Source organism: Dipteris shenzhenensis, chromosome 22 (genome assembly GCF_047967505.1).
Source record: "Dipteris shenzhenensis isolate YYH24624 ecotype China chromosome 22, Dip_SZ_1.0, whole genome shotgun sequence".
Lineage (NCBI taxonomy): Eukaryota > Viridiplantae > Streptophyta > Polypodiopsida > Gleicheniales > Dipteridaceae > Dipteris > Dipteris shenzhenensis.
The window spans coordinates 20,947,518-20,973,267 of record NC_141617.1 but is presented as its reverse complement, the minus strand read 5'-3'; the positions used below and the strand labels follow the sequence as shown (position 1 = coordinate 20,973,267).

Below are 25,750 nucleotides of genomic sequence, written 5' to 3'. Positions count from 1 at the left end.
TTTACTCCACCAATAGATGGGTTGATAGGGACATCTTTTCCATTTGTAGATTTTTAAAGATCCTTTGTAATATGTACATCTCCTCCATGGAGATGAATTTTTGATAGCACTGATTCTAATGATTGCAGTGCCTCTTTTTTTTTTGCTCTTGGGGCGAAGTTTCCATGCAAATCCAATATATAGGAAAACTAGTTTCTCAATGATCCTACATAATGCATGCAATGTACAAATGTGAACATTGCATAATGGGATCTCAAGAACTTCTTTGAAATTTCTATCTATTTTATCTCTATTGGGTGCTCTAATTTTGAAGTGGTTCTTTGACCAAATCGATATCCCAAGTGTGATCAAAGGTCATAATAATGATGAGCTGCTTGAAGTTGAGGGCTGTGGATCCTATAGTGTAGAATGGCATCTAGTTGTTGCTGTTGACCTCAAGACTATTAAATGTATGTTTAATGTGACACGGAGAAAATACAAGCCATACTTGTCCGTTGTGCATGCAAAAGAGAGTACCATTGCAGGGAGGTAAAAAGAACCAAAAGAAATGTGCTTGTGAGCTTGCAGAGATTGATAAGCTAAGGCACTGGATTGTGATGTTCTAGGGAAATATCCATCATGGAGCCCGATTCTTGAAATTCATATTGAGAGAGTACACATTAGATTCCATGGGTGCACAAGGGATATCATTCAATATGCGCAAGCACTCAACCAAGGGTTGCCATGAATTTTTAGCAGCAAAAAAAGTCACAAAGAAAGTAGGGGGGCCTCATTGCCTAATCATAGCAAAAACGTTTTTCTTAGGTCATTGTTTATAGTACTCAACAGATGTACACAAACATGTAAAGTCATGATATCTGATTTGTAATTGTAGTAGTCTCTCTATGTTTGTGTCTAGCTGTGCATCTTTTGCTTGTAGTGTTGACATTATCAATTGCCCTTTTCGTATCCGCACACAGCTTGAAGAAAGTACTTGTTGGACCAAAATTTTCATAGTTTTGAAAAAAAGGTATTCTATCCTCATTTCAAAGAGCCTATCTTTGTTGGTTAGCTCCCATCTTACTATGTTTTGGTAGCTAGTTTGTGCAAGGATATCGCAAGACCTTAGTTGTGCATAAAACAATGTAGGGAATGAAAGCTTCTCGCAAAACTTATCTTTGAATATGCCAATGGCCTTCTAAAGAGGCGGCACTCATCGTTTGATCTTCAAAGTCAACCACATGTTGACTTGTATATATCCCATGCACCAAGGTGTCCATCTCGATATCCTCTTCTAAGGTATCAACAAGTGAATGGTCCCTACGCTTGTGATTGCGGTGCTCAATTTTCATCACAGCAAGCACATGTTGCAACCAAAGTAGATTGATTTGCAACTTATATTCTATAGGATGACCACCCAAAGCTTTTGATGAACACTTGAAAAAATATGTAATAGCAACTCCATTGTTACTAGGCAATCTGTGAAAAATCAATATCTTTGCAGTAGACAACTCTTTAATATAATAAGAAAGGCTTGATAGTTTACCAAGCCCAGGAATTCTACTTCCAGCTACCCTCAGGAGGAATGTGTCATCTTCAATGGACAACTGCCATATGTAAAGCACACTCAGATTTAAAAAAAAACCATTAAATTGCATATCTAAACTCATAATTCAAGAAAGGTAGGTGCTTTACCTCAATATTCTCATCTTTCTGCAGCACATCATCCTTAAACAAGGAGATACCCATCTCCTCCTTCTCCTTGGAGCTTTGACTTATATCCAAGCTTGTTGTTGTGAGGTTCATTCATGCTTGCATTTCCTAGAAGATTGTCTCATCCACATCTTCATACATTTGGGCTTGCTCAAAACATATGGACAATTCTTCTAAAGAATTGAAGTGTCCTCCAGCTCTAACAAAGGATCGTTATCAATCTTGACTTCCTTGTCGACCCTACAAGACTGAGCAATAAGGTAAATTGCATAATCCTCTCTCAAATTGAAGAGGCACTATATGTCATACAACAGGACATACTCTTTGCCCTCAACGTTAAAAGAGGGAAGAATGGGCACAGTGAGGTCAGAGCTTTTAGCCTCAAAGTATTCCACTAGAATAGCCTCTCTTAGTGTCTGATTTTTTAAAGTCACTAGATCCAATGCTGCAACTACAAGCTTCTCCTCTTTTGGGTCGATATTCTCTTCCGCATCTTGTATATCAAACTTTTCTTTTATTTCCTCTTCCTCATCACTATCCTTTGCCTCCTCAACTGAACCATCAGCCTAGTGTATGTACATTGCAAATGCAAGTGACTCTTCCAGTATCCTGCAATTGCCCTTGTGTACAATGCAAATTCCCTTATTGCAGTCTTCAAAACTATCGAAAAGTTTGTGCATTTGATGCCTGATCCTATCATTTCTGGCAATGTCCTTAATATGTGCAAAGGTTTTATTGTTTACAACTTTAGCTCCTTCAATGGTCCACTGCTTAAAAGACTCATACTCCTCTCTAAGAAAATCCTTGTGCTACACCAGAAGAGAATGCAAATCCATCTCCTTATTGAACATATCATAGTATTTGTGATAATGCATTTGACATTCAGACTTCTATAAAAATTCAAAAAGCTGTAGTTGAGGTGACTTCTTTTCCTCCTTATCCTTTTCCTTAACATCTGCCTGTCCACCTTTGTTTGAACCCTTCTCATTGGGCTTTCTTCTCTTGATTGCATAATACAAAATCAAATGTGGGTCCTCCAGGATGTAGCTAAAGTAAACAGAAGGACTCAATAAACAATCTCACCAGGAGATTCCTCCTCCCTTATAGCATAAGCTGATAGGTCAATGGTCTTTCTGAATGGTTTTACTGCATCACCTGCACAAACACACATAAGGGTTGGGTTCCCCTCTTTGAATATTTGCACATAAATGCGATATAAATGTTTTTCTTATTATGTACCCTAAATTCGCGTTTTCAGGCAAAATAAATTTGTCTATGGAGAAACATATTTTTGGAAATAAAGCCAACCCACAACACACATTGGGCATATGCATTGGATTAGGTGCAGGAATAACAAGTTTTACCCATAAACATGATATAAGATCTTTTCTAGCTAACATACTCTCAAATTGCATTTTCAAGAAACACCCTGGCCTCAAAGTAACATGAACCAGGCTCCAAAGAAAACATGAGGTCTAGACAAATTCAAATAATTCTAAAAAGAAAAAGGTCTTGGATCATGCAAACAATGAAGCAAATCCCTAGGATCTGGTGTAGTATTTGCCCATTAACTCGATATCCATGTTTTTCTTTCAACAATGCACCAGAATTGAGTTTTTAAGCAAACACATGGAAAGGTAGATTGAGAAAACACATGGAGAGGTAGATAAAGACTTTGGCATATTTCTCTCCATGGCTACTTCTTGGACTTGTCTATGGCTCTTGCACAGGTGTAGGTAGGCGAGGATGATGGTGGGAGAAAAGCCAAGGCTAATGTGTTGTCCATATGTAGATGAGGAAGAAGATGAAGCTACGGTGTTGGAGAAAAGTGAAGAAGATCAAAACTATTAGAGAGATGGAGAAAACTGAAGATAAGAGGAGATGGCACATATATCTATGCAAGTCACATCAGTCTTGTCAACCACACATACTAAAAATGGTCTTCTAGGTACTAGTGAATTAAGTATGTAATGATTGCTTGCACCTATTTCGAGACCAAGCCGCCACTAAGTAGAGTTAACCTCCCCTTTTCATATCCATCTCAAGTTTCATCTTCCTCCCTACTGTCTTGTGCTATCCAACCTCACCAACTCCATCACACATACCCACTGTAGCTCCAGATCCATCACACAGACCTACTATAGCTCTAGCTCCGTCACCTGGACCATATAGGTAAGAAATCTATTGCCCATCAAGCTCATATTATCTTCATACCTATAAGGGAGTCTTTTCGGTAAAATGGTCTTTCTCTAAGCTTTTTCTTAAAGATGCTCTATCATGTGTTTTTGTTTAGCACAATTCATTTACATTCTAGAGACTGCTACATAGAAATTTGATCCAAAACATGATTTTGCCAGTTTCTCCAAATCTGTTGCTCCAAATCGCATTTTCAAGCAAATTGGTGCAGGAATAACATGTTTTGCCCATAAATGCATTATGGGGTCTTTTTCTTGCTAAGATACTCTCAAATCACATTTTTAAGAAAGAATCTTAGCCTCTAAGTAACAGGGACTAGGCTCCAAGGAAAATCGAGGTCCAAAAAAACTCAGATAATTTTGGGAAGAAAATGGACTTGGATCATGCATAGGATCTGTTGCAGTATTATGCCGACAAACATAGATCAAGAAAACACTATGGCTCACAAATATAGCAAATTCCAAAGTGGCATATATAAATACCTTGATTTTTTCTCTCCATTGCTACTTTGTGACTTTTCTATGGCTCTTGCACAGGTGCAAGTAGGCGGGGATGATGTCCAAATGCAGATGAGGATGTGGTGTTGGAGAAAAGGGAAGAAGATAAAAAATATTGGAGGGATGGAGAAAAGTTAAGATAAGAGGAGATGGCACAGATATCTATGCAAGTCACATCAGTCCTACCAGCCACATGTGCCAAAAATGGTCTTTTAAGTACGTGTGAATTTAAGTATCTAATCATTGCTTGCACATATTTTGAGACCTAGCTGCCACTAAGTAGAGTTAACCTTCCCTTTTCATCTCTATCTCAAGTTTTAGCTGCCTCCCTACAATCAAGAATTAGTACAAAGTCTCGAATCCATTAGGTAATCCAAGCTCCGAGGTCAAGGTCCACTTACCTACCAACATCCACACCAACTAGTTGTTAGAACAATGAAGTTAAATTTGGGTAGACAGGTAATGCCTATATCCCCTGGCTTATTATTACTTTAGCAAAGAACATGAACAAACCTTTTAGAATTCTAAAAAAAGAAGCCCTAAAGAAATTTAAGAACATAGCGGGGGTTTACATTCTAAAGAATCTCGATAGAGTGAAAAAAATCCTAAAGAGTGAAGAAATGTATGAAAATATTAGTTAAAGAAGGAGGGTAATCCTCGTTCCCTGAGTAGTAATTGAGGGCCAAACAAAGTAATTGTATTATTAATTTGGATAAGTTTTACAAAATAATAAGAGGGGTTGAAGGACAAAGAAAAAATTAGGAGGGGACAAGAAAATTAATTAAGGGACCCTTATGATTTTTCAATAAAGAATATAAATGTTAGCTAAGGGGGGTAAAAATGAGACCCTTAGATAATACATCAAGGCTATCAAAACCTCATAAAAAGGTAATATATGTTAAGGAACACAAACAAAAATAAAGTTTATTTAAAGGAACTTAGACGTAGTTAAGGGGGGTAGTCCACACCCTTAACAAAGACAATTAAACAATCAATAAACCTTTATGGTTACCAATCAATTCTAAAAAGACTAGCTCATAGAATAAAGGGCTTCACAGTAAAGATAATGGTAGGAGTAAAATAAATAAAGTACTTAAACATATTTTATTAAATAGATTATAAGAGTATATATTAGTAAATGAGTGCACATAAATAAAAGAATATACAATTTAAAAACTGATAGACATACTTTAAAGGAGCAGTTTGCCCAAAAACCGAATATATGTATATATATATATATATATATATATATATATATAAAGTTAAGAAGGGGTAAATTTTTTATAAAAAACTACAGTGCAATAAAGAAAATACCAATCAATTATCAAAATAGACATTTAAAGAAAAAAGAAAGGGGTTAGAGATTAACACACAATTTAGTCAAAGCACATAGAAAATCAAGGCCTAATATACTATGAAATCCTTAAAAAACAAGAAGGTGAATATAAGAATCTATGAATTTACATATATAAGCATTCAAATAAGCTTGGGTCAATTATAAACCCGAAAGCTTACATATTATATATATATATATATATATATAAACATGCACTAGGTTTACTAAAGCAACACATATGTTTATAGTATATATATATTATATATATGGTAGAGTAAGGGAGTTGCACATTTAAGTAACAGCATCTAGGCAGTCGAGCAGAAACCAAAGGCTAAAAAACAAGCAAAGAGAGCACGTAGAGGAGAAAAGTGACCAACATAAGCTTGATAAAGGGGTAACAATGAAAATGTAGAGAGAATTCTTGCCAAGGTAATGAAGAGGAGACAATATGAAGGGGATGTGTGTAGAGTTACAGTAGCTAAGATTTGAAGAAGGAGGTGGCAAAGTAGTGAGCTTGGTGCAGTAAAGAGGTGGTGACCTGAGAGTCGAAAGGTGACCAAATTTAAAAACCTTTCAGAATCTAAAAAAAAGAAGCCCTCAAGAAATTTACGATCGTAGCGGTGGTTTACATTCTAAAGAATTCTGATAAAGTGAAAAAAATCCTAAGGGGGGTAATCCACACACAAGAGTGAAGAAATGCATGAAAATATTAGTTAAAGAAGGAGGGTAATCCTCATCCTTGAGTGGTAATTGAGGGCCAAATAAATTAATTGTATTATTAATTTGGACAAGTTGTACAAAATAATAAGAAGGCTTGAAGAACAAAGAAAAATTTAGGAGGGGACAAGAAAATTAATTAAGAGACCCTTATGATTTTTCAATAAAGAATATAAATGTTAGCGAAGGGGGGTAAAAATGAGACCCTTAGATAATGCATCAAGGCCATCAAAACCTCATAAAAAGGCAATATATGTTAAGGAACACAAACAAAAATAAAGTTTATTTAAAGGAACCTAGACATAGTTAAGGGGGTAGTCCACACCCTTAACAAAGACAATTAAACAATCAATAAAAGTTTAGGTTTACCAATTAATTATAAAAATACTATCTAATATAATAAAGGGCTTCACAGTAAAGATAATGGTAGAAGTAAAATGAATAAAGTACTTAAACATATTTAATTAAATAGATTATAAGAGTAAATATTAGTAAATGAGTGTACATAAATAAAAGAATATATAATTTAAAGGAGCAGTTTGACCAAAAAATGAATGCATATATATATATATATATATATGTATGTATGTATATATATGTATGTATGTATGTATGTATGTATGTATATAAAGTTAGGAAGGGGTAAATTTTTTATTTTAAAAAACTACAATGCAAAATACAACTAATTAGAGTATACATATGCATATTTTTTAAGAAAATACTAATCAATTATCAAAATAAACATTTAAAGACAAAAGAAAGGGGTTAGAGATTAACACACAATTTAGTTAAAGCACATAGAAAATCAAGGCCTAATATACTATAAAATCCTTAAAAAAGAAGAAGGTAAATATAAGAATCTATGGATTTATATATATAAGTGTTCAAGTAAGCTTGGGTCAATTATAAACCTAAAAGCTTGACATGTTTTATATATATATATATATATATGCACTAGGTCTACTAAAACAACACATATGTTTACTATGTTTTTAAAATATATATATTGTAGAGTAAGGGAGTCGCGCATCTAAGTAGGATCTAAGTACTAGCATCTAGGGAGTCGAGCATATACCAAAGGCTAAAAAAAAAGCAAAGAGAGCATGCAGAGGAGAAAAGCGACAAACATAAGCTTGATAAAGGGGTAACAATGAAAACATGGAGAGAATTCTTGCCAAGGTAATGAAGAGGAGACAAGATGAAGGAGAGGTGTGTAGAGTTACAGTAGCTAAGCTTTGAAGTAGGAGCAAGAAGAAAAGCAACTGACTAGAGACAAAGGGTGGCAAAGCAATGAGCTTGGTGCAGTAAAGAGGTGGTGACTTGAGAGTCGCGAAAGGCAGCCAAATGGAGGAACTATGCGCTCAAGGCTAGCTTTTGAGTCAAGGTCCAAGGCAAAGGCTAGCATGCCTCGGTAAGCTACAGTTGTGAGCAAGTGATAAGTAAAAGGTTGCTTACACATCACATAGCCTGAGCTCACAAGGAATAAGAGGTATCACATAAAGCATCGAGAAGCAAAATAACAATCAACGAATCTTGAGCACATGCAACGCCAAACATAACACGATGGGCTAGAGGAAGACTTATGAGAGAAGGGTGGGCAACTAAGAAGTTTGAGGGAAGAGCACATCGGAAGCTTTTAAGTAACTACACATCGGAAGAGGCAACACGACAAGTGAAGGGAACGTGGTTGAAAGGAGGTTATTGGAAGCTATAAACTGCTCGAGTTATCTTCTAATGTGACCTAGGAGCAGGGCCATGGAGCATACCCGGGTGCCTATAGGGACTAGTTCTTGAAAGGCTAGTAGGAGTGCAAAGTGGGCTTTCCCCGTGTTCGATGTCATAGGAGCCAAGGCAAGGCTCACTTTGTTCATGTTGTTCCTTTTTAGTTGTGGTGTTATCATTTGTTTTGCTGAAATGGACAATGCAAACCTCCATAAGATTTTCGAATTAATCGCAGTACATGTAGATTACAAATGTAAAGAAATTGACATAAGGCATAATGAATGCTACAAATGCATTCACTTCTACATTGATTTCCATGACAATATGATTTTGAAACACCATAATGTGTTTCATGTATGTGATCACCATTACATAGCAATATGTCCATGCATAAAGACTTCATGTAATCAATGTAAGATATACATGGCATAAAGAGTTCATGTAGTTAATGTAAGATATGCATGTTTGTTTTTGCTTACAGTTGATCTTCACTTCATGGGAAACTTAGTTTTCATATTGCATTGTATGCACAAATTGCCTTTGCCAAACAAATGGATAGAATGAATGTTTGCATTTAACCATGCCATTAGTTGTTTCAAGAAGCATGTTAATATTTAAAATAGAATTACAAGTACTAGAAATTCTTAAAGAAGTTCTCCATGTTCTTCCTAAGGTGTACTTCGAAATACCAAACATACCATCAATCGATTATTCTATCTATCATACTACCTCCATCTTTCTATTCTGAGTTGTGTGAATGTCGTTCCTCAATTTCTCCCCCGCATAATTCACTATAACAAGGATTTCAATTCTCACTTTAATCTTGCCATGACTTCCCCGCAAGATTCTCAACACTACAAAAGGATGAACACACTTTCAAAGGAAGTCCAAATGATTCTATGAAAAAATAGCAAAACAGAGGACACAAAATTGTTACCCTCGCTATATGCTTGCTTTGCAATTGCATTAAAACCTTCTTCAAAGATTTTCTCGAGATCTTCTTAATGGGAAATTTTTTAAGGAGTGCGCTATCTCAGGTTGCTGCATTTGTGCCACTAAGCAACAAAGGGATCCTTGGGCGCATTATAGGGCTTGAAGCTTTAATCATGCATAAGAACTTGAAATAGCGAATGTACATCTATCCACACCATCATCTGCAAAAGAAGAACTAGTGGTGTCGGTTATACCTATGTAAAGCTTATGCATTTTAGCACACTCTTAATTCTTGTAAGCCCAAAGCAAAAAAAAAGAGATTGATGTCTCAATTTGAAAATAGGAGGGTCTCTAACTGTGTTGAAGACAAAGGTCACAAAATCGTAGTTTCTCTCTGTCAACAATGATCATGAGAGTCAGGCGTTTGCAGTGGTATTAAAATGTTAGTTTTAAAACATTGTATTAAAATGTTTTGAACGTTTTTTAATTAAACCTGGGGCATTTTAAAATGGTCTAGTATCGAATTTCAACCAGGACCAGCCGATTACCACGTGGTAAATCCATACAAGGCTCGATATATCAAAACAAAACACCACACGGTAAGCTATTATACCGGTCACTGTTATGTACACTGTGTGATGTTCCACTACATAGAGTGGTATAATTTGATACACTGAGCGGTGTTTAGCTACACCGCTCGGTGTTGTTAATCATATATAAACCAATGCCGCACTGCTACTATTCACATAATCGAGATTCTTGAAATTTTGTTGAGTCTTGGGAAAGATAAGAAGCATAAGAAAGAAGGATAAACAAAGCTACAAAGAAACTTGTAAGTTTTGTTAGTCCTTGTAAGTTCAAAACAGTATCTGGTGTCAGTGGTGGGCTCGCTTTTTCCGGTCAAAATCCACTTGCACTTAGATACTAATTGGATAATTAGCATTTACATACTATTAGGTAAAGAGTAAGTTAGTTTCATGTGACATTCTATGTGGCTTTGGAAAAATAGACGATTTTTAATTTTTTGCATGAAGTATTTAAGTTGTGACTTGTCTAGACTCTTTGGAAAGAGTTGTCACTTACGATTAGGTGAAGAGTTTGTTATTTGCATGGCTTGGGATTTTAGTTTAGTTGCATGACTGAAGATTTCAATATGGTGGCATGAAATATTGTAGGTACAAGGAAGCTTTGGAAAAATGGAAAAGTAGACATTACAAGTTGATGAAATGATTCACTTTTGGAAAAGCTTATGTTTGTGTGTATGTTTTTCTTGATATTAGCATATGTATTTATTTATAACCATGTAGTTATGGCCTGTAACTATATTTCAAAAAAAAGTCAATGAGCCAGTTGGAGGCTCGCATAAGCGAACCTGGAACAACTCACTCATTGATGAACAATATTATACCATGTGTCGGTTGGTTGGGGGTCTGCTTAGGCCGACCTAGAACATCTCGCATGTGGTTAAAAATTTATACTATATATAAGTAAAAATCTACAAACTAGGGTTTAAGAGTGATGAGGAAATATTTGACTTTGAATCGGTTGTGGGCTGGCTCATGCTGGCCATTTGCGTCTCGCTCGAAGTCTAGCCAGTTGTTGGGCCTGCAATTGTTGGCTTGTAGCAACTCACAAAATTATAGGATGTACATGTGGAGAGATTGTGGTATACATAGGTTTACTATCCTTATGCTTTATATATTATTAGATGAAACAAACTAGATAATATTATGTTGCATACGTTGTAATTTGTAGCCCTGATTAGAACTCAAACTCATAGTACATACATTTGTAGAAAAAAATTATTGAGGATTGAGGGTATTAGGTTAACAAAGTCTCCTAGCTTAGAAATTAGTAGTAAAAGGCTTTATAAGTACTTATGTAAGTAATGCTAGCTACTGCACTAGTATGTGTGAAATACCTACATCCGTCAATAGAGCATGATGTTGCGGATGATCATGGTGTAGAGAGATGCTTACTTAGGAGAAGAAGAACATGGGAAAAGGCAATTTGCCATCCCACGCCTATTTTAATAACAACTAGATTACCACATTCACAATTGGGAGGGGGTAAGAGAGGTGGATGATTTCTTTCTCTTGAGGTCTAGCAAGCTTGCATGGAGTACTCTAAATTTGTGTCTCAAATAGCCACATTGATTTTGGACATAGAATTATAAACGATTCCAAATATTATTATGTGTCCCAAAAGCTAAATGATATGGTAGAATCCAAAACATGAAAATTTATGTGAATGCATGTATTACTTATTTAAAAGTTTGTATGTTTCTCTTACAGTCTTCATTGCAAGCATGGATCTAGAAAAACGAGGAAAAAACCCATTTAAGGCTTGGGATTATGTTACGGTGTTGCCTAATAAGAAGTGGAAATGCAACTTTTGTCATGAGGAGTACTCAAGCTCTCGCACAAGAATGCAAAAGCACTTCTTGGGTGATACCAAACAAACAAATTGGAAAATGCAAGGGGCCAGGAGTTGAGAGAGCTCTAGCCACTCTAGGTGAACAAATGCCTAAAAGTATGGACATCCAGGTAGATGATATAGTTGCACATCACCAATCCCAACCTCGTGAATTCATGCTTGATGATATAATCACACCTCAAGCTAGTCAATCTATAGATGTGCCACCTCAAAGTGGTGGTGTGGTCTCGTTTGACACAGACGCAAGTTGCTCTATGATGTATATGGCGAGTGGACAAGGCAGCGATGTGGCTTGTTCGCAATCGCGTCCGCATCCACAAAAAAGATCTTTGGAAGCATCATTCAAACAACAACATATAGAGAAAGTGCAACAAGGTCTGTAGCAAGGGCGGGCCTAGGTTTTACGATGCCAAGTTACAATGTTGTCCGCAACAACTACTTGGATGCATACTATGAGAGGATGAAACAAGAGATGGAGCAAGTAGTATATGATGGTATTGAGAGAACAGGATTCACCATTGTTAGTGATGGATGGAAAAATGTCACCAAGGACAACCATTTGGGCATCGCCATGCTTTTGAGCTTGCCATTGCCTTGACCTTGTGCTTGAGGATTGGTATAAATCCATGGAGACCCCTTGGTTCAAAGCCATTGTAGATGAATGATGAAGATTGGTGTTGTACTTCCTCAACCATGAGAGATTGTTGGGCATATTCAAAAACCACGAACCTGTTAAACATCCACTAGAGTTTTTGAAACCTGGTGAAACATGCTTTGGAACAAACTATATAATGTTGGACCATTTGCTCAAGTTACAAGTTGTAATGGAGACATTATTCAGTGTAGAAGCTAACAAGTGGATAGCTAAGTCAACTTTACAAAATAACCGTAATGAATTCACACAGATGAAGCAAATCTATCACAGTGCTGGCTTTTGGAAGAAAATAGCTGATGCAGCTGATGCAATGAGGCTAGTATGGCTTGCCATTCAAAAACTAGACATGAAAGGTCCAAGTTTGGGCAGTGCTTACATGTCTTGGTGGACTGTTGAACAAGACCTATTGAGGGAAAATAGAAGATCCACAAATGATGGGGCTGGTTGTCGTGCCACTTTGCAGAAGAAGTTTTGAAAGCGATGGAATCATGCTCATAATGACCTCTCAATGACCTTCACTATGTTGGTCATATTTTAGATCCCCAATGGTGGGAGTATCGTTCGAAAACATGGGAACATGTAATGCAGCCTTGGCATAATCTCTTAGGATAATTTTTTGAGGATACATCTGAATATGCTGTTGCTGTTAGTGAATTATCCACTTTTTGAAATAGGGAAGGGTTGCTTGCATATACAAGAATATGAGACCTTGCAAAGGAGATGCCTACATGGAGATGGTGGGAAGAGTGTGGAGCATCGACACCTCATTTGGATTTGAAAGTGCCATCCTAGTCTTGCAGCAATTTGTTGAGTGTACGAAATTGGAGTAATTACAAGTTTGTACATTCTATCACAAGAAATCGCTTGAAGACGGAAAGAGCATAGAAATTGGTATATGTTTATGCAAATGGTAGAGTGTTGGATGATGTTAAGGGAGAGAGTAATGATGGGGATCTAGCCAAGTGGGTAAATTGTGATCTCCCAGGCCCGTCCGTTGCATGATCCTCCCATCCTTGGACAAGCGCAAGTCGCAGTTGAAGCAAGCTCTAGCGATGATGAGGATGAGGAGACTTTGTGATGTATAGAGTTGCACAAGCTTGAAATACTATTGACAATGTTGATCGTGGTTACATTATGACTCATTAAAGATATTCTCTGTTGGCATGATTTTTGCCCCGGTTGCCACATGAGGAACTTCGTGGAAATCTGGGTCCATGATCGAGTCTTGTAGTTCCTTAATGTTGGTGGCATTCGACACGACTTGGACTGGTATGATGTCAAAGCCCGCCAATTGTGATGTCAATATTGCATCATTAAATCGATGTACATCCTATCTGTGAGTGCATAGAATAATTGTCTCTATGCTGATGAACGTTGCTGCCTCCTATTCTATGATCATGAGGCCACCGAGGTATCGTTCGATTTGCTCTTCTGTTGGTGGTGTTGTGCGAATGATGTTTAAGAACGGATTGAAATCTAGATCTTCCAGGTGCCGTACGGAGGCGTGCATGTAGTGAAATCTTCCCATTCTCCAAAAGGGCGAATTACTAATGTGGCATTTTCGGCAATAGTCTTTTGCAGTGACTCTACATTTGCATACCGGCGGTAGTTGTTGCATGTCGCCACCGAAAAGAATCACCTTCTTGCATTGGAACGGGTCTAGTGTACTGTTGTTGCAAACCTCACATAATTGTCGAACCACCAGATTCATCATTTGGGATGTCATCATAGATATCTCGTCGATGATGATTGTGTCTGTTGCAAGTAAAGCAGAGTAGCATTCATATGAATTGGCAAGCGTGCTACGAAACATATCGTTCTTCTTTGGAAGGGCGAATTGATGATGCATTGTTGTTGCCAGGCGACTCAAGCGTAGTGCTGCAACACCAGTTGTCACCGACAAAACTATGGATTTTTTGTGCATAACGGGATTGTATGTAATGTACTTGATCATGAATGTGTCTTACCTTAGCTTGTGTTCCGCAAACAATGTGTAGGCCACCTTTTGTCTCGAAAGTGTTTTTGTAGATAGCACATTGATCTTCTGTAAGTGTACTATTTTCCATTCCTTTAAATTCATCTAATGGTTACAGAATCTCGATTCGGCTCCTCTCGATTGTGTTGTCGCTTCCATCCTCGCAAATATTCAGAGAAGTATCATCCATGGCTCACAGAGGACTCTTTTGCAAGATCATGTTGGTTATTTATTGTCTTGTCTCGTCGACAAGCATACAAATCTTACAGTAATTCGAGACAAGTGTATCGATGTATTGCTCTGTCTGGATAATCCCACGCATGTGACATTCCAAAAAGTATGACCTTGTTTGATTGGATATCAAGAGCAATTCATTCTCATTCCTGGCAATTCGTTCTCATTCCTGGCAATTCGTTGAAGAAGAAGCTCTCAAATTGGTGGGCGGAATGGTAATCAATGAAGCGTACGAGTCGTGTGCTAGGATATACGTAGTTGCCGAATAAATCCTTCATCTTTGCATGGGTTCTCTTGCACCTTCATTCCTTTTGGGGCGTGAAGGATTTCCAATATTGCTGAAATGTGAGGTGCTCTATTATCGCCGAGCGTGTGCAGTAAGTGTCAATTGGATGCATTGTTGCGACACAATAGTTTTGCAAGTATCTTTGACGAAGCTCTGAAGGGGAGGAGCCAATTGAGTACATCACTTCATTGCGATGGATTGTTGGCACTTGCAAGCATGCCAATGTTGCCTCGGTCGGTGACGGCTTTGACAAGACATATGTTGAGATCATCTTTAGCTTTAATGGATCTAGTGTATCAAGGCCTAGTCGCTTGGCGTCCTCGACATTTAGGTTTAGTTTGCCTACCAGTTCTATTTTCATGTCATACTTTAGCAAATAGTACGACAGACTGGTATTTCTGATTCTTTGAATATTCATATGTCCTTGCCATAGTAACAATACTGCAGCATGATACGAAACGACATTTCAGTGCTTTTGATTTGGATAGAAATACAACCATCGATGTGTCTTTGGATCTATTGATGGGTTTGTGTCTAGATGGTCATTAAGTGGAAAGCCATATTGCATTTTCTTGAAATCTCAGGATCACGTTGCAAGAACTGTTGCAATTATGGATCTGCTTTCTTTGCACCAGCCTGCGTAATTTCATCGTTGAAGAAGCATGTGAAAACTGTGGAACCCGGTCTTCTTCATATGGAACGTGGGTGTCTATTTCATTTGTCACCTGCTCGACATCATCATCATGGAGCTATAGCATAATGTGCAAGTGAAGTGATCCACGATTTTGCATTTCATGACTAATCAAGTAATTTCCCAACAAGCGGTTGTTGCTAAAAATACATAAGTGCAAGAACTGTTGCAACCTGAGATGGAAAATCATGGCACACTCGATAGGGCAATATTGCCAAGTGAACTGTGGGTTGTATTGCTTTATGAGTTTCTCAAGATCGTTAAAACTCTAGCCATCGTGTGTCTATAACCTCATCAACCATTAATGTCAAGAATATATGCGGTAGAACCCACTAATCCACCATTGCCATTTAATCCTTTAGGTTTCTTCGATGCCAAGAGGGAGAGCTTGGGATTGTTGCTGGGATATCGAATTTGATTATGTCCCTTATCAACTCGTCAGTTGTTGCATTTGGTCTTTCACGATGCTTTTGATTGATGTCTCTTTGAAGGATAGCTGTTCGTCCACAAATGCTTGACAGAGTTGATACATTAGCAAAAGATATGGCTTATACAATGTCAATAGTGAGAAGAATGTAAACACCCTCATTTTTAAATAGTCATGGAAGAAAAGATGACCATCGTGCCAACCATGGCTGAAAGGGAATAGAAATGGAAAGAGGGCACTCTCGATACTGACATGTAGCAGCAATAGCATTTGCATATGGAAGACATTCGGGTGAAGGATGGTTTGTATATATTCAACCTCATGTGAAACTGCATATAACTTTTGAAAAGGTTGAGAGACACACCCTTACAAAACATTTGTGATGCCAGGTTACCATGAGCTTTCTCTGAGTGTACATGAAGTAGGATATTGGAGAAGCAATAAGGAGGGACTATGTTTGATTCTAGAACGTTATGGAATTGTAAAAGTTTTTTACTTTTGCCAGTCCAGAGCTCACACTTTCCACACGAAGTACAAAATTGGAGCTTCTTAATTCGTTGTGAGCAGTGGTTATTCCAGTTTGCCAGTGTTGCATCTCGAAAGATCTAGTTTCTTGTTGATGGCTCTAATTTATGCTTCTTTATATCAAACGTTCTTTGTAGAGTAAGGCCTCTCGATAATCGACTGCCTCATCATTAAGGTAGTTGTATGCATACCTATCCTATCGCCAGGTGCAAGCATATAAGTTATTTTCTGGGTTTCTCAAACTAATCGGTACACATTCTAGGCGAATCGAATATTGCACACGTATTGTGTGTATTTTACAGTAGTTGAATAACAATTGCTAGTTGTCTCCATTTTCTTCTTGTTTGAGACCTTGAGCTTTTCTTTGCTAGAATCCTGCATGGTAGTCATTGATGAATGCTTGGTTCTGGAGGAGCTTACTATATTGAGATTTTGTGCGCTACTGCTGCTTCGGATGGTTGGTTGAATCAGGGAGCTGGAATCACAAAGACAAATTATCTTGAAAATTATTAAGATAAGGGAAACATTAGAAAACACAGAAATGATTTAGATAAGGAAAACATTACAAAATGAGGGGATTTATTTCTACGTTAAAATAAGCGAAACATTAGAAAACACAAACAACCATGAGGTAGCCCTGATTTAACACCATCCTTGCGGCGATTTGTGACAGGGATCCGCTAACGAGAAAGATTGGTTTTTGAGCCTTCGCTTCGTTTTTCCATTGATAGAGCCTTTCTTACTAGAACCTCTGCCTCTATTTTCAGTACTCAACTAAAATTTTCATGATCAACAAACTTCGTGGCCAGCGAGCTCTTTGATCGTTGATTTTTGCACTACCGAATTCCCTACGACGTGCTAAACTTAATCGCATCGTTCAGAGCTCTCGTTCAGAGCTCGGCTCAAAACCACGGGTGGCCATCTCACGATCTTGTGGGTTTTGGTCATGTTGCAATTCTTTGGAAGACGTAATTGTTCGATCTTGTGGGGGGTGATCACGTTGCGAATATCCTCTGGTAACTATAATTGTTCGACTTCATCATTGCTAAAGAGGTCTTCCTCTCACATTGATTTTACGATGTTCCACAGAAGTGGTAAACCCATAATCTGGGAAGGATGAAACTTGTCGTCCCGCTTTGTCGAGCTCCCAACGTGCAACTCTAGTGTTGAGTCCTTATCAAGGAGCAGTTTAGAGTGGGCTTTGACTGCAAAGCCTGGAAACTACCTGATGAGTTGCCTGACATTCTAAATCACAGCCGCCCTAAGAGAAGAGGCCCATGACGAGCTAGAGGCGCCTCCACTTTTGACCATTCCTTCGATCCTGCATTGTAAGCCGCCAGTTCGTCCTTATGATACCTAATCAAATTGCCAGCCAACAAATCATGACTGCCATTGTTGTAGGTAGCGCCCACCGAACGGATGCCCAGCCCCTTGCTCCAGCGATGGCATTTCGAATCATAGATTTCCAGGTCTCGATATTTTGGGTTGAAGAGAATCACGCAATACGAGTTTGTCGCAGGGTAACAGACATGGACATGCTACAGGAGGATACAAGTCTTTGGGAAAGCCTGAAGGGTCTCATGGGACTGTTTCCAGCCACGATTTGCTTCCGAGAAGAAGGGTGATTCAACTATTTACTATTCAGGAGTTCACATAGAAGTAAATTTTTCTTTTTTCTTCATCACTCTACTGTGATGTAAAGAGAATCATGTTGAGTCGGCAATTCTGAAGAATTGCGAGTGTTTCCTCAATCAAAGCGAACCGTCGAGCGGATTTGATGAATTGTGACAGCTCGTGCCTTTTCGAGGAGGTGCGATGTATCCGAAGGGAAAAGGAAAATTTTGGTGATTTGCAGCCTGGATCTAACAGAGAAGACAAGCCCTCGGTGCAAAGAGAATATGGGCCTAGCTTACCTTTGCCACAGTTTAGGAAACGGATGAGAACAAGTGCACTTCGCCAAGAAAGGGTTGAGAAGACGAGAGACCCCAACGTGGAGTATAAACCGAAGCGATAGAAAACACTGCAGATAGTTAAATAATAGCAAACAGTGAGGGAGCAGCTCTAAATCTCCAGCTTTCACTATATTAATATGTGTGCGAAAAGCTATAAAACTTTCAAATATAGAGTTTCTTATTTGAAAAGCGAGATGTACATCAACGATGCAGATTGAGACACATGGATGAAGGAGGGCTCAAGAGACCTAAACACCTCTTAAGGCTGCCTACCATAAAGATTTGTGTATAAAATAAGCATTGCTATAATATTTTGAATATTTCTAAGTGAAAATATGTTTTGTTCCGATCTATTTCTGCCATATTTTTACAGCGTTGGAAGCTCTTTTTTTTCCTTTGCTCAGACGCTCGAAAGATTTTGCTCGAAAAATGCTCGTCCCTCTTTAAGGGAATGTTTCCACGAGCCCTGGTGTGGAGGGGCCAGCAATGGCCAGATCAATCTGCGCACCGGCGCTCAGAGCGCGTGGGGTGAAGGCAAAGGCCTTGAGCCCGTGTGACCAAGGCTTGTTGGAAGGTTCGAGAGGGGTGGTGGGGGTGTGCTCTCTTTTCGAGTCAGTCAAGTTGAGCCGCCTTTGTTCGTGAAATTCTGTTGCTCAGCAAACGCACACAAAACATTTCTGCTCAGTTTCATCGCCGTTTTCTCTTGCTTCCATGGCCTCCTCCCATCACCTCGCTGCTGCCCCTGCCTTCCATCTCGACGGAAAACCTTTCCTCGGATCGCAGCTGCCTTCCTCCCCCTTCCCCTCCCCCTTCAAACCCCTCCGTAGCTTCTCCCTGCGAGCTGCCACCACCGTTGCTCCCAAGGTATGCTCCCAATTCCGTGCTTGAACTGCAACAATCATGGTCAACTCTTCCCTTGTATGCCTTTACCATTAGTGCCCTGTTTAGGTCCCTTTTGGTTTACCATTGCGCATTTTGCTTCGCCGCGGAATTCTCAAATCATTTTGCGCTTTTCTGGGTCTGCAGTTTACGACACTAAAGCCGCTAGGCGACCGAGTTCTGGTGAAGATTCAGACAGTGGAGGAAAAGACCTCGGGAGGGATCTTATTGCCGTCAACAGCTCAGTCTAAACCACAAGGAGGCGAAGTGGTTGCAGTTGGCGAAGGGAAAACCTTCGGCGATAAGAAAGTTGGGCCGAGTGTGCAGGTTTGATTTCGTTGAGCCTTCAGTTTCAAAGCTATGATAGCTTTTGTAGTGCGCTGCTGCTGGCAGATCTCCGAATTAGAGCATATTTCTCATCGTGCTTCCAGTAACGGAAGTTTGAGGGATGTGAATCACCAAATGACTGCAATCACGCCTGTTTGAGAATGTTTACGGAATCTCTTAGATTCCCGAGGTTTTTACCTTTTCAACTTTATTTTTTGCAAGACATAGTAGTTCTTATTATCTTGAGTGATATTACAAAATCTTCCCCAAAGGGTGCTGTTGCCCCATGGATTTCTAATTTTGTGCATTTGGTTATTTGAAGGTATTGTGCTTGTGTTCTGGTACATAAGCTGTGAATCCTCTTGACAGCGGGATTGGGATTTCTTGTGCTTGTGTTTGATTGCTTGCAGAATGGGAAAACCATTGTTTACTCCAAATATGCAGGGACGGAACTAGAGTTTAATGGAATCAACCACCTCTTACTGAAGGAGGATGATATTATAGGTTTTCTGGAAACAGATGATATCAAAGATTTGCAACCACTGAATGAGAGGGTGCTTATTGAGGTATATATACAATGTCTTGTTTTTTAGGGCATGTCTTACACTGACGATTATGCATTCAAGATTTGGTGCAAAATTTTAGAATAAATAATTACATATTTCAATGACTACTTCTGGTATTCATCTTCCTCTTCATGCATGTTAGAGCTTAGATTGTTAGGGAGGGACGTTTATGGGAATTATGAATTGAGGTGAAAATTGTCTGGGCGATGGGCTCATTTTTCTGTTGAAAGTAATTGACTGTATAATGTGCGTAAGTTGAGAACTATAGGTTCCTTGGAATGGAAGCAGCTTATGATATGTCAGCATTTTCTTGGAGAAATGATTTTCTCTGGAGGAAAAGTATACGTGTAACAAATTATACCCTTGGGAGGAAACTCAGGTGCCAAGTTGCGTTACATTCCAAAGTATTCTCTACTGTGCAGGTAGCTGAAGCTGAGGAGAAGACAGCAGGGGGTGTGCTGCTGACTGAGAGTGCAAAGGAGAAGCCTGTGATTGGAACGGTAGTGGCTTCGCTATTGCTATTAGCTAGTTTTTTACGTTTGCTGACGTGGAAAATAAGAAATAGGAGCTGATTTTCTACTGGATTGTGCAGATCAAAGCTGTAGGACCTGGAGTTTATGGTGAGGATGGAGTTCGAAAGCCTTTGGAGCTTAGCCCAGGAAATACTGTGATGTATTCCAAATATGGTGGAAGTGACTTCAAGTCCAAAGATGGAAAGCAGTACGTTGTGCTAAAAGCTGCAGATGTGTTAGCTGTGCTATCTTAACCTAAGTTAAGGTTTATACATGCAAATAGAGCTTATATATTTTGCGGCTTGAGATGAGTAGTGTGACTCGGTTATTTGTACGAGAGATTGTTGGGTGAATAGGATACGCCTGGACAATTCCTGGCACAATTTTCACACATTAATTTGTTATAAAGTGCAATTTTGCATGTTGCATTCACAAGGGCTTCCTAGGAACAAAAAAATATTTCTCTGACATTGAGCCTTTAGGCCTGAGATAGAGAATTGTAGTAGCCTAGGCTGTCATGCTTGTGTCATCAGACTTTGTAAGAGATGCCGAATTAAAAGTGTCATTTTTATCAAAGTAGCATTCTGTTTCTGCTGCATGCAATCACAAAGTTTGTGTTCCAGCTGTCAGATACAGCAGGGTACGTGGGTGTCGGTGAGTTGCGCTCGAAATTGGCTACCAATTAAGGCAGTTGATTCAGGACCATTTAAGAAATTAAAAAAAACTGTATCTATGGAAAATTTATGGAAGTACAATCCAATGATGTTATGGATTGAGATTGTTTGAATTAGTCCCCTCGAATTTAGGATTTAACGGCTAAATGTGATGCTTCCTTTTCAGAAAGTTGTACCAAAGGCTTAAGTGTCTGTACTCAGAAGAGTTTTAGGATGAGTGATTTTTTATATTAAGAATGCTTCATTCAAGAATAGAGAAAGTGTTCAGGATGATAATATAAGACTTTTGAAGCGATAGCAAGGCATCCCCTTCGTTTATGGGCTTGTGCGTTGTTTCTCTTGGTCATTTATTTTAAGGAAAGGGGGAATTTGGCTTATTATTTTACTATTGAAGGTTTCTTCACAATCGTGGTTATAATGTTGTTTCCCATCTTGAATGTTATGCCGTGTGTGCGAATGTTTAACATGAACCATATGTCCCTAGTGGACTTGTCTAATTTACAAAAGCGAAGAAACTTCATGTATTAACTCTTAAGCTTATCTTGAATCTAAGTAATGAAATGCTAGCAAACATTTGGTATCTTATCTTTCACCTTTTGCGCCCACCTCTCTCATACTCTCCCCATCTCCTTCAACATGGTACTCTCCCCATCTCCTTCAACATGGTATTATAGCAAAGGGTGCTCTAGTGCTTCTGCCCTCTCTACATTTTGGTTCAGGAAGCTTGAGATTTTGACATCTGTAGCTTGAGCTACACTTTTTGAAGCTGCTGTTGTTTTTCATCTCTTTTTGAACTTGTGGGAGAGTTTATTGTAGAGAAGGTTTGACATTTAGGAGGAATAGCTCTGTTGGGGGATTTCTAACCTCCTTGCCACCATCCTTGGGTTAAAAGATATATGGCAAGGATGCAGAATTGGGAGATTCGGTTTCATCCTCGCTGGAAGATGATTCATCAATGGCTCCCACTATGGACCCAACTGGCCAAAAGGTTTCAGGTGAACCCCTCCTGTCGAGAACTTTGGAGTTTATTCATTATTTGATGTGGCATTGCCCTACATCAAGGGGAGTGGTATATAAAGTTGAGGCGGCTATTCGTGTTTTAGGTCTGATGGTGAAGTTTGTTATAGGGTCTAATGGAAAATGGTATTGCTGGGGGATGCTTCGGGATATTCTTCTAATGTCAAGGCCTGCTGGCCGTATATTTGTAGAGCAGTCTGCAATCTGATCTGGGTTTTAAGGAATCAAACAGTGTCTGGTGATAGCCCGAATGTGGGTTACAGAAAGATGCTGATTATCAGAGAGATGAAATCCCATATTTCTGATGTGTCCAGGGTGGTGGGTAAATTTGATGCTGTTATCAGCCAGTGTTTGGCTGGAGTGGCTGCTGCCATAATGGTTGAACCTTTCTACCTATTTTGATGTTCTGGCCTTGGGTTTTGCCCCTCTGTTGGCCAGTTTGTGGTGCCATCTGGCTAGTACGACACCAAACTGTGTTTGGGGAGAGACCCAATGTGGGTGACAAAGAGACACAAATCATCATGTTGGTGAAGTCATATCTGAGTGACTTGTCCAAGATCATGGATAAGGTAGACACTATGGTGAGCTAAAATGTGGCTTAAGGTTTATGCAGTATTGTGGGTTTTAACATGTTAACCTTCTTTGGTGTCTTCCCTCTGCTCTTTGAGCATAAGCCTAGGGCTCTGTCCCTCTCTGGGCCAACTTTTGTATGGGTCTTGTTGGGATCTGACCCTCCCAACTAATAAAAGCCGGTTTGTTTCTCCCAAAAAAAAAAAAGGATGGACGACAACAAATTGACTCAAACCTTCACCTCCCAAAGAGGATGGTTGGATCCATCAAGCTTTCTAATCTGCTTGAGTTGGGGATGAGTAAGCAACTAGACATCTTGAGGTGCACTTTCTTAGTACGTATGAATTTGGTATTTAACTAAATCATTGGGCTTCCTCAATTTAGGAGGGGCTCCTTCAACGCTCAAAAGCTTTCAAGAACTTGCCTCTGATTTTTCAACCAATCGAATAGGGATTGAATGCGAGGAAGAATAGTGTCTATAGTATAGTGCCAATAATAGTCACCAAGGTCTCTACATCCCACAACACCCAATCTTGCACTATGCCCATGATAATCACCTAGGTCTCTACATACCACAAAACCCAATCTTGCACTACAACCAAATTTGTTGCGATAATCACTGTTCCAATGGTGTTCATGTCTTGGGGGCTGAACTCTACTCTAGTAGTGATTGGCCAACTCCTTCGACAACAAAATGACTCCAAAGCTTCACTTTCCGAGAGCATAGTTGGACCGATCACGCTTTTTGTCTCCTTAAGTTGGGGATTAGTAAGAAACTACACATCTTGAGGTGAACATTGAGAGTTGGTATGGATTTGATACTTATTGCATCATCGAGCTTCCTCAATTCAGGAGGAACTCCTTCCTTTTGCATCAATGTAGAGCACGAGAGCTTTCAATAACATGGCTCTGATACCATATAGGTGAACATGATATGATTTGACACTATGCTCAAAAACTTTCAAACATACCCATCTCTCAAATGCCATGGTAGGAAATTGATTCATGTCTCTCTTGTAGATCAACATAATCTTTGGTTAATTCTTGGGGTGCTCCATTTCATCATATTTGATTAACATGGTCAATGTTCGAGCAAGAAAGGCATTTATCCTAGAAGTCTCACCATTGTTCTTCATTTAGGGGTGTTGAGTAGGGCATTTATCTCTAAGATAGGGACAGTGGCACGTTGCTCATTTGGGGCATTTATATTTGAGATAGGCACAGTGGCACGTTGGCTACAAATGAGCAACAACTTGTGCTCAAATTGACCATGTGCGTTGAGCAACAACTTGTGTTCAAATTGATCATGTGTGTATAGAGTCAGTCAAAAGAATTCTGACTTGTGAAGCAATCTGCCTATAGAAGCAAGAAGGAACCTATGCAAATGAAAAGCTATGAAGACTTGTATGCACACTAGAAAAGAGTGATGGACTTGTGAAGATTGTTATTTATATATTGATAGAAAAATGCTTGTATCCAAATGCTTGCCATGAAAGATGGATGATGGATTCAACATGGCCAACTTAAGGCGTTGCTAACTGCCATTGTTGCAGGTGAATGGTTGGAAAAGTATTACTCTACTGCCAAAAGATATGAGATGGCACTGTTCATGACCTGCCATCAAGGCAACAACGAGTTCGTCAAGCAATCTAGGTGACCCCCTTAATGCGATGTAAGTTGTCTCCTATGACAAGGGATTGCACCTCTCTTGCAAATGAACTCAATGGATTCCTACCCCCTGATGGAAGGGGTTGAGGTGCAGGGTTGGTGAAGTCTCTTGGGCAGCTCAGTTCAGTGTTGCCTCTCAACTCTTTGACCCTTAGCTTTGCTCAGCTCATAGAATGCGTGCGACTTCAACAGAAAGACACACAAACTTGACTCCATCGATCAACCTCCCTACGACATCCAACTTTTTCTCTACTTATCAAGCTCCTTTCTTCTTGAGCTGGCAAAAGAGAACAAAATTCAAACTATCCAGCTTTGACGGTGCGATGGTGCTCAGAGTTTAGTGAAAACTGGACAGCAGTTGAAGCACCCTCAAAAGGAAGGGCAAGGCTCTTTGATGCAATTCCATAAGGAGTTTTCCGCCTAAATGTCGACCTTCTTTGTAACAATTCCACAACAAAGGGTTTTTTCTTAATCTAAATAAAGGTGCCCGAGGAGTAGTGCACAACCAAGATGGCTAGATGTACACTAACATTGTAATGAAAAAAAATGAGTATATACACATCTTACCCTTTACGGTTTCCCCATGTACCCTTTATATATATACACACATCTTAACCTTTATAGTTTCTCCATGTACCCTTTTAGGGTCCTCTCTAGAACTTTAGTCTATGGTGTAATTTACACCATTCTTAACACAAATCTCTCTTGTCCATCTTCATGTTGTAAAGATCGGTCTCAAGGTTGAGTATTCATGCTGCATGTTTACCTCGAACATCTCCTTGAGCACCTTTGATGTTTTGGTTGATGTTTCAACCAGTTCAATAGGGATTGAATATAAGGATAGTGTTTATGGTAGTGCCACTGATAATCCCACAGTACCCAATCTTGCACTGCAGCCAAATTTGTTACACTAATCACTACTCCCAATGGTGTTCTTGATGCCGTTGGGTCTCAACTCTACTTCGGTAGTGATGCCCAACTCCTTTTTCTTTTTTTTGGTGGGTGCTCCTGCCACACAGGATGTTGATTGGCATGAGGCTCTAGATGACTTGCTCTCTGGGTTGAATCAGTGTGTCTTAGATGGACAAAGAAAGTTGCTCGCTTCTTGGTTGAGCTTTGGGAAGCATTGAAAAAATTGAAAAGAGATAGGGCCCCTAGTTCTGATGGCTTAACCATGGAGTTTTTCTTATGCTTTTGGGATGTTATGAGAATGACCTTATTGAGATGGTGAATGCATTGGGTTGTCAGAGGCTCTTTTTCTCA

General features: G+C 39.1%; 1 protein-coding gene across 1 annotated transcript; it reads left to right on the top strand.

Moving 5' to 3' along the window:
* The first annotated feature begins 18,901 nt into the window (after nucleotides 1–18,901).
* LOC147887861 (20 kDa chaperonin, chloroplastic-like) lies at nucleotides 18,902–21,250 on the top strand. Its single transcript, XM_087393753.1, has 5 exons — nucleotides 18,902–19,138; nucleotides 19,301–19,480; nucleotides 19,891–20,046; nucleotides 20,469–20,546; nucleotides 20,639–21,250. Exons 1-5 carry the CDS (start codon nucleotides 18,986–18,988, stop codon nucleotides 20,810–20,812), a joined length of 741 nt encoding a protein of 246 aa, XP_087249879.1. The 5' UTR covers nucleotides 18,902–18,985; the 3' UTR covers nucleotides 20,813–21,250.
* The last annotated feature ends 4,500 nt before the right edge of the window (nucleotides 21,251–25,750 follow it).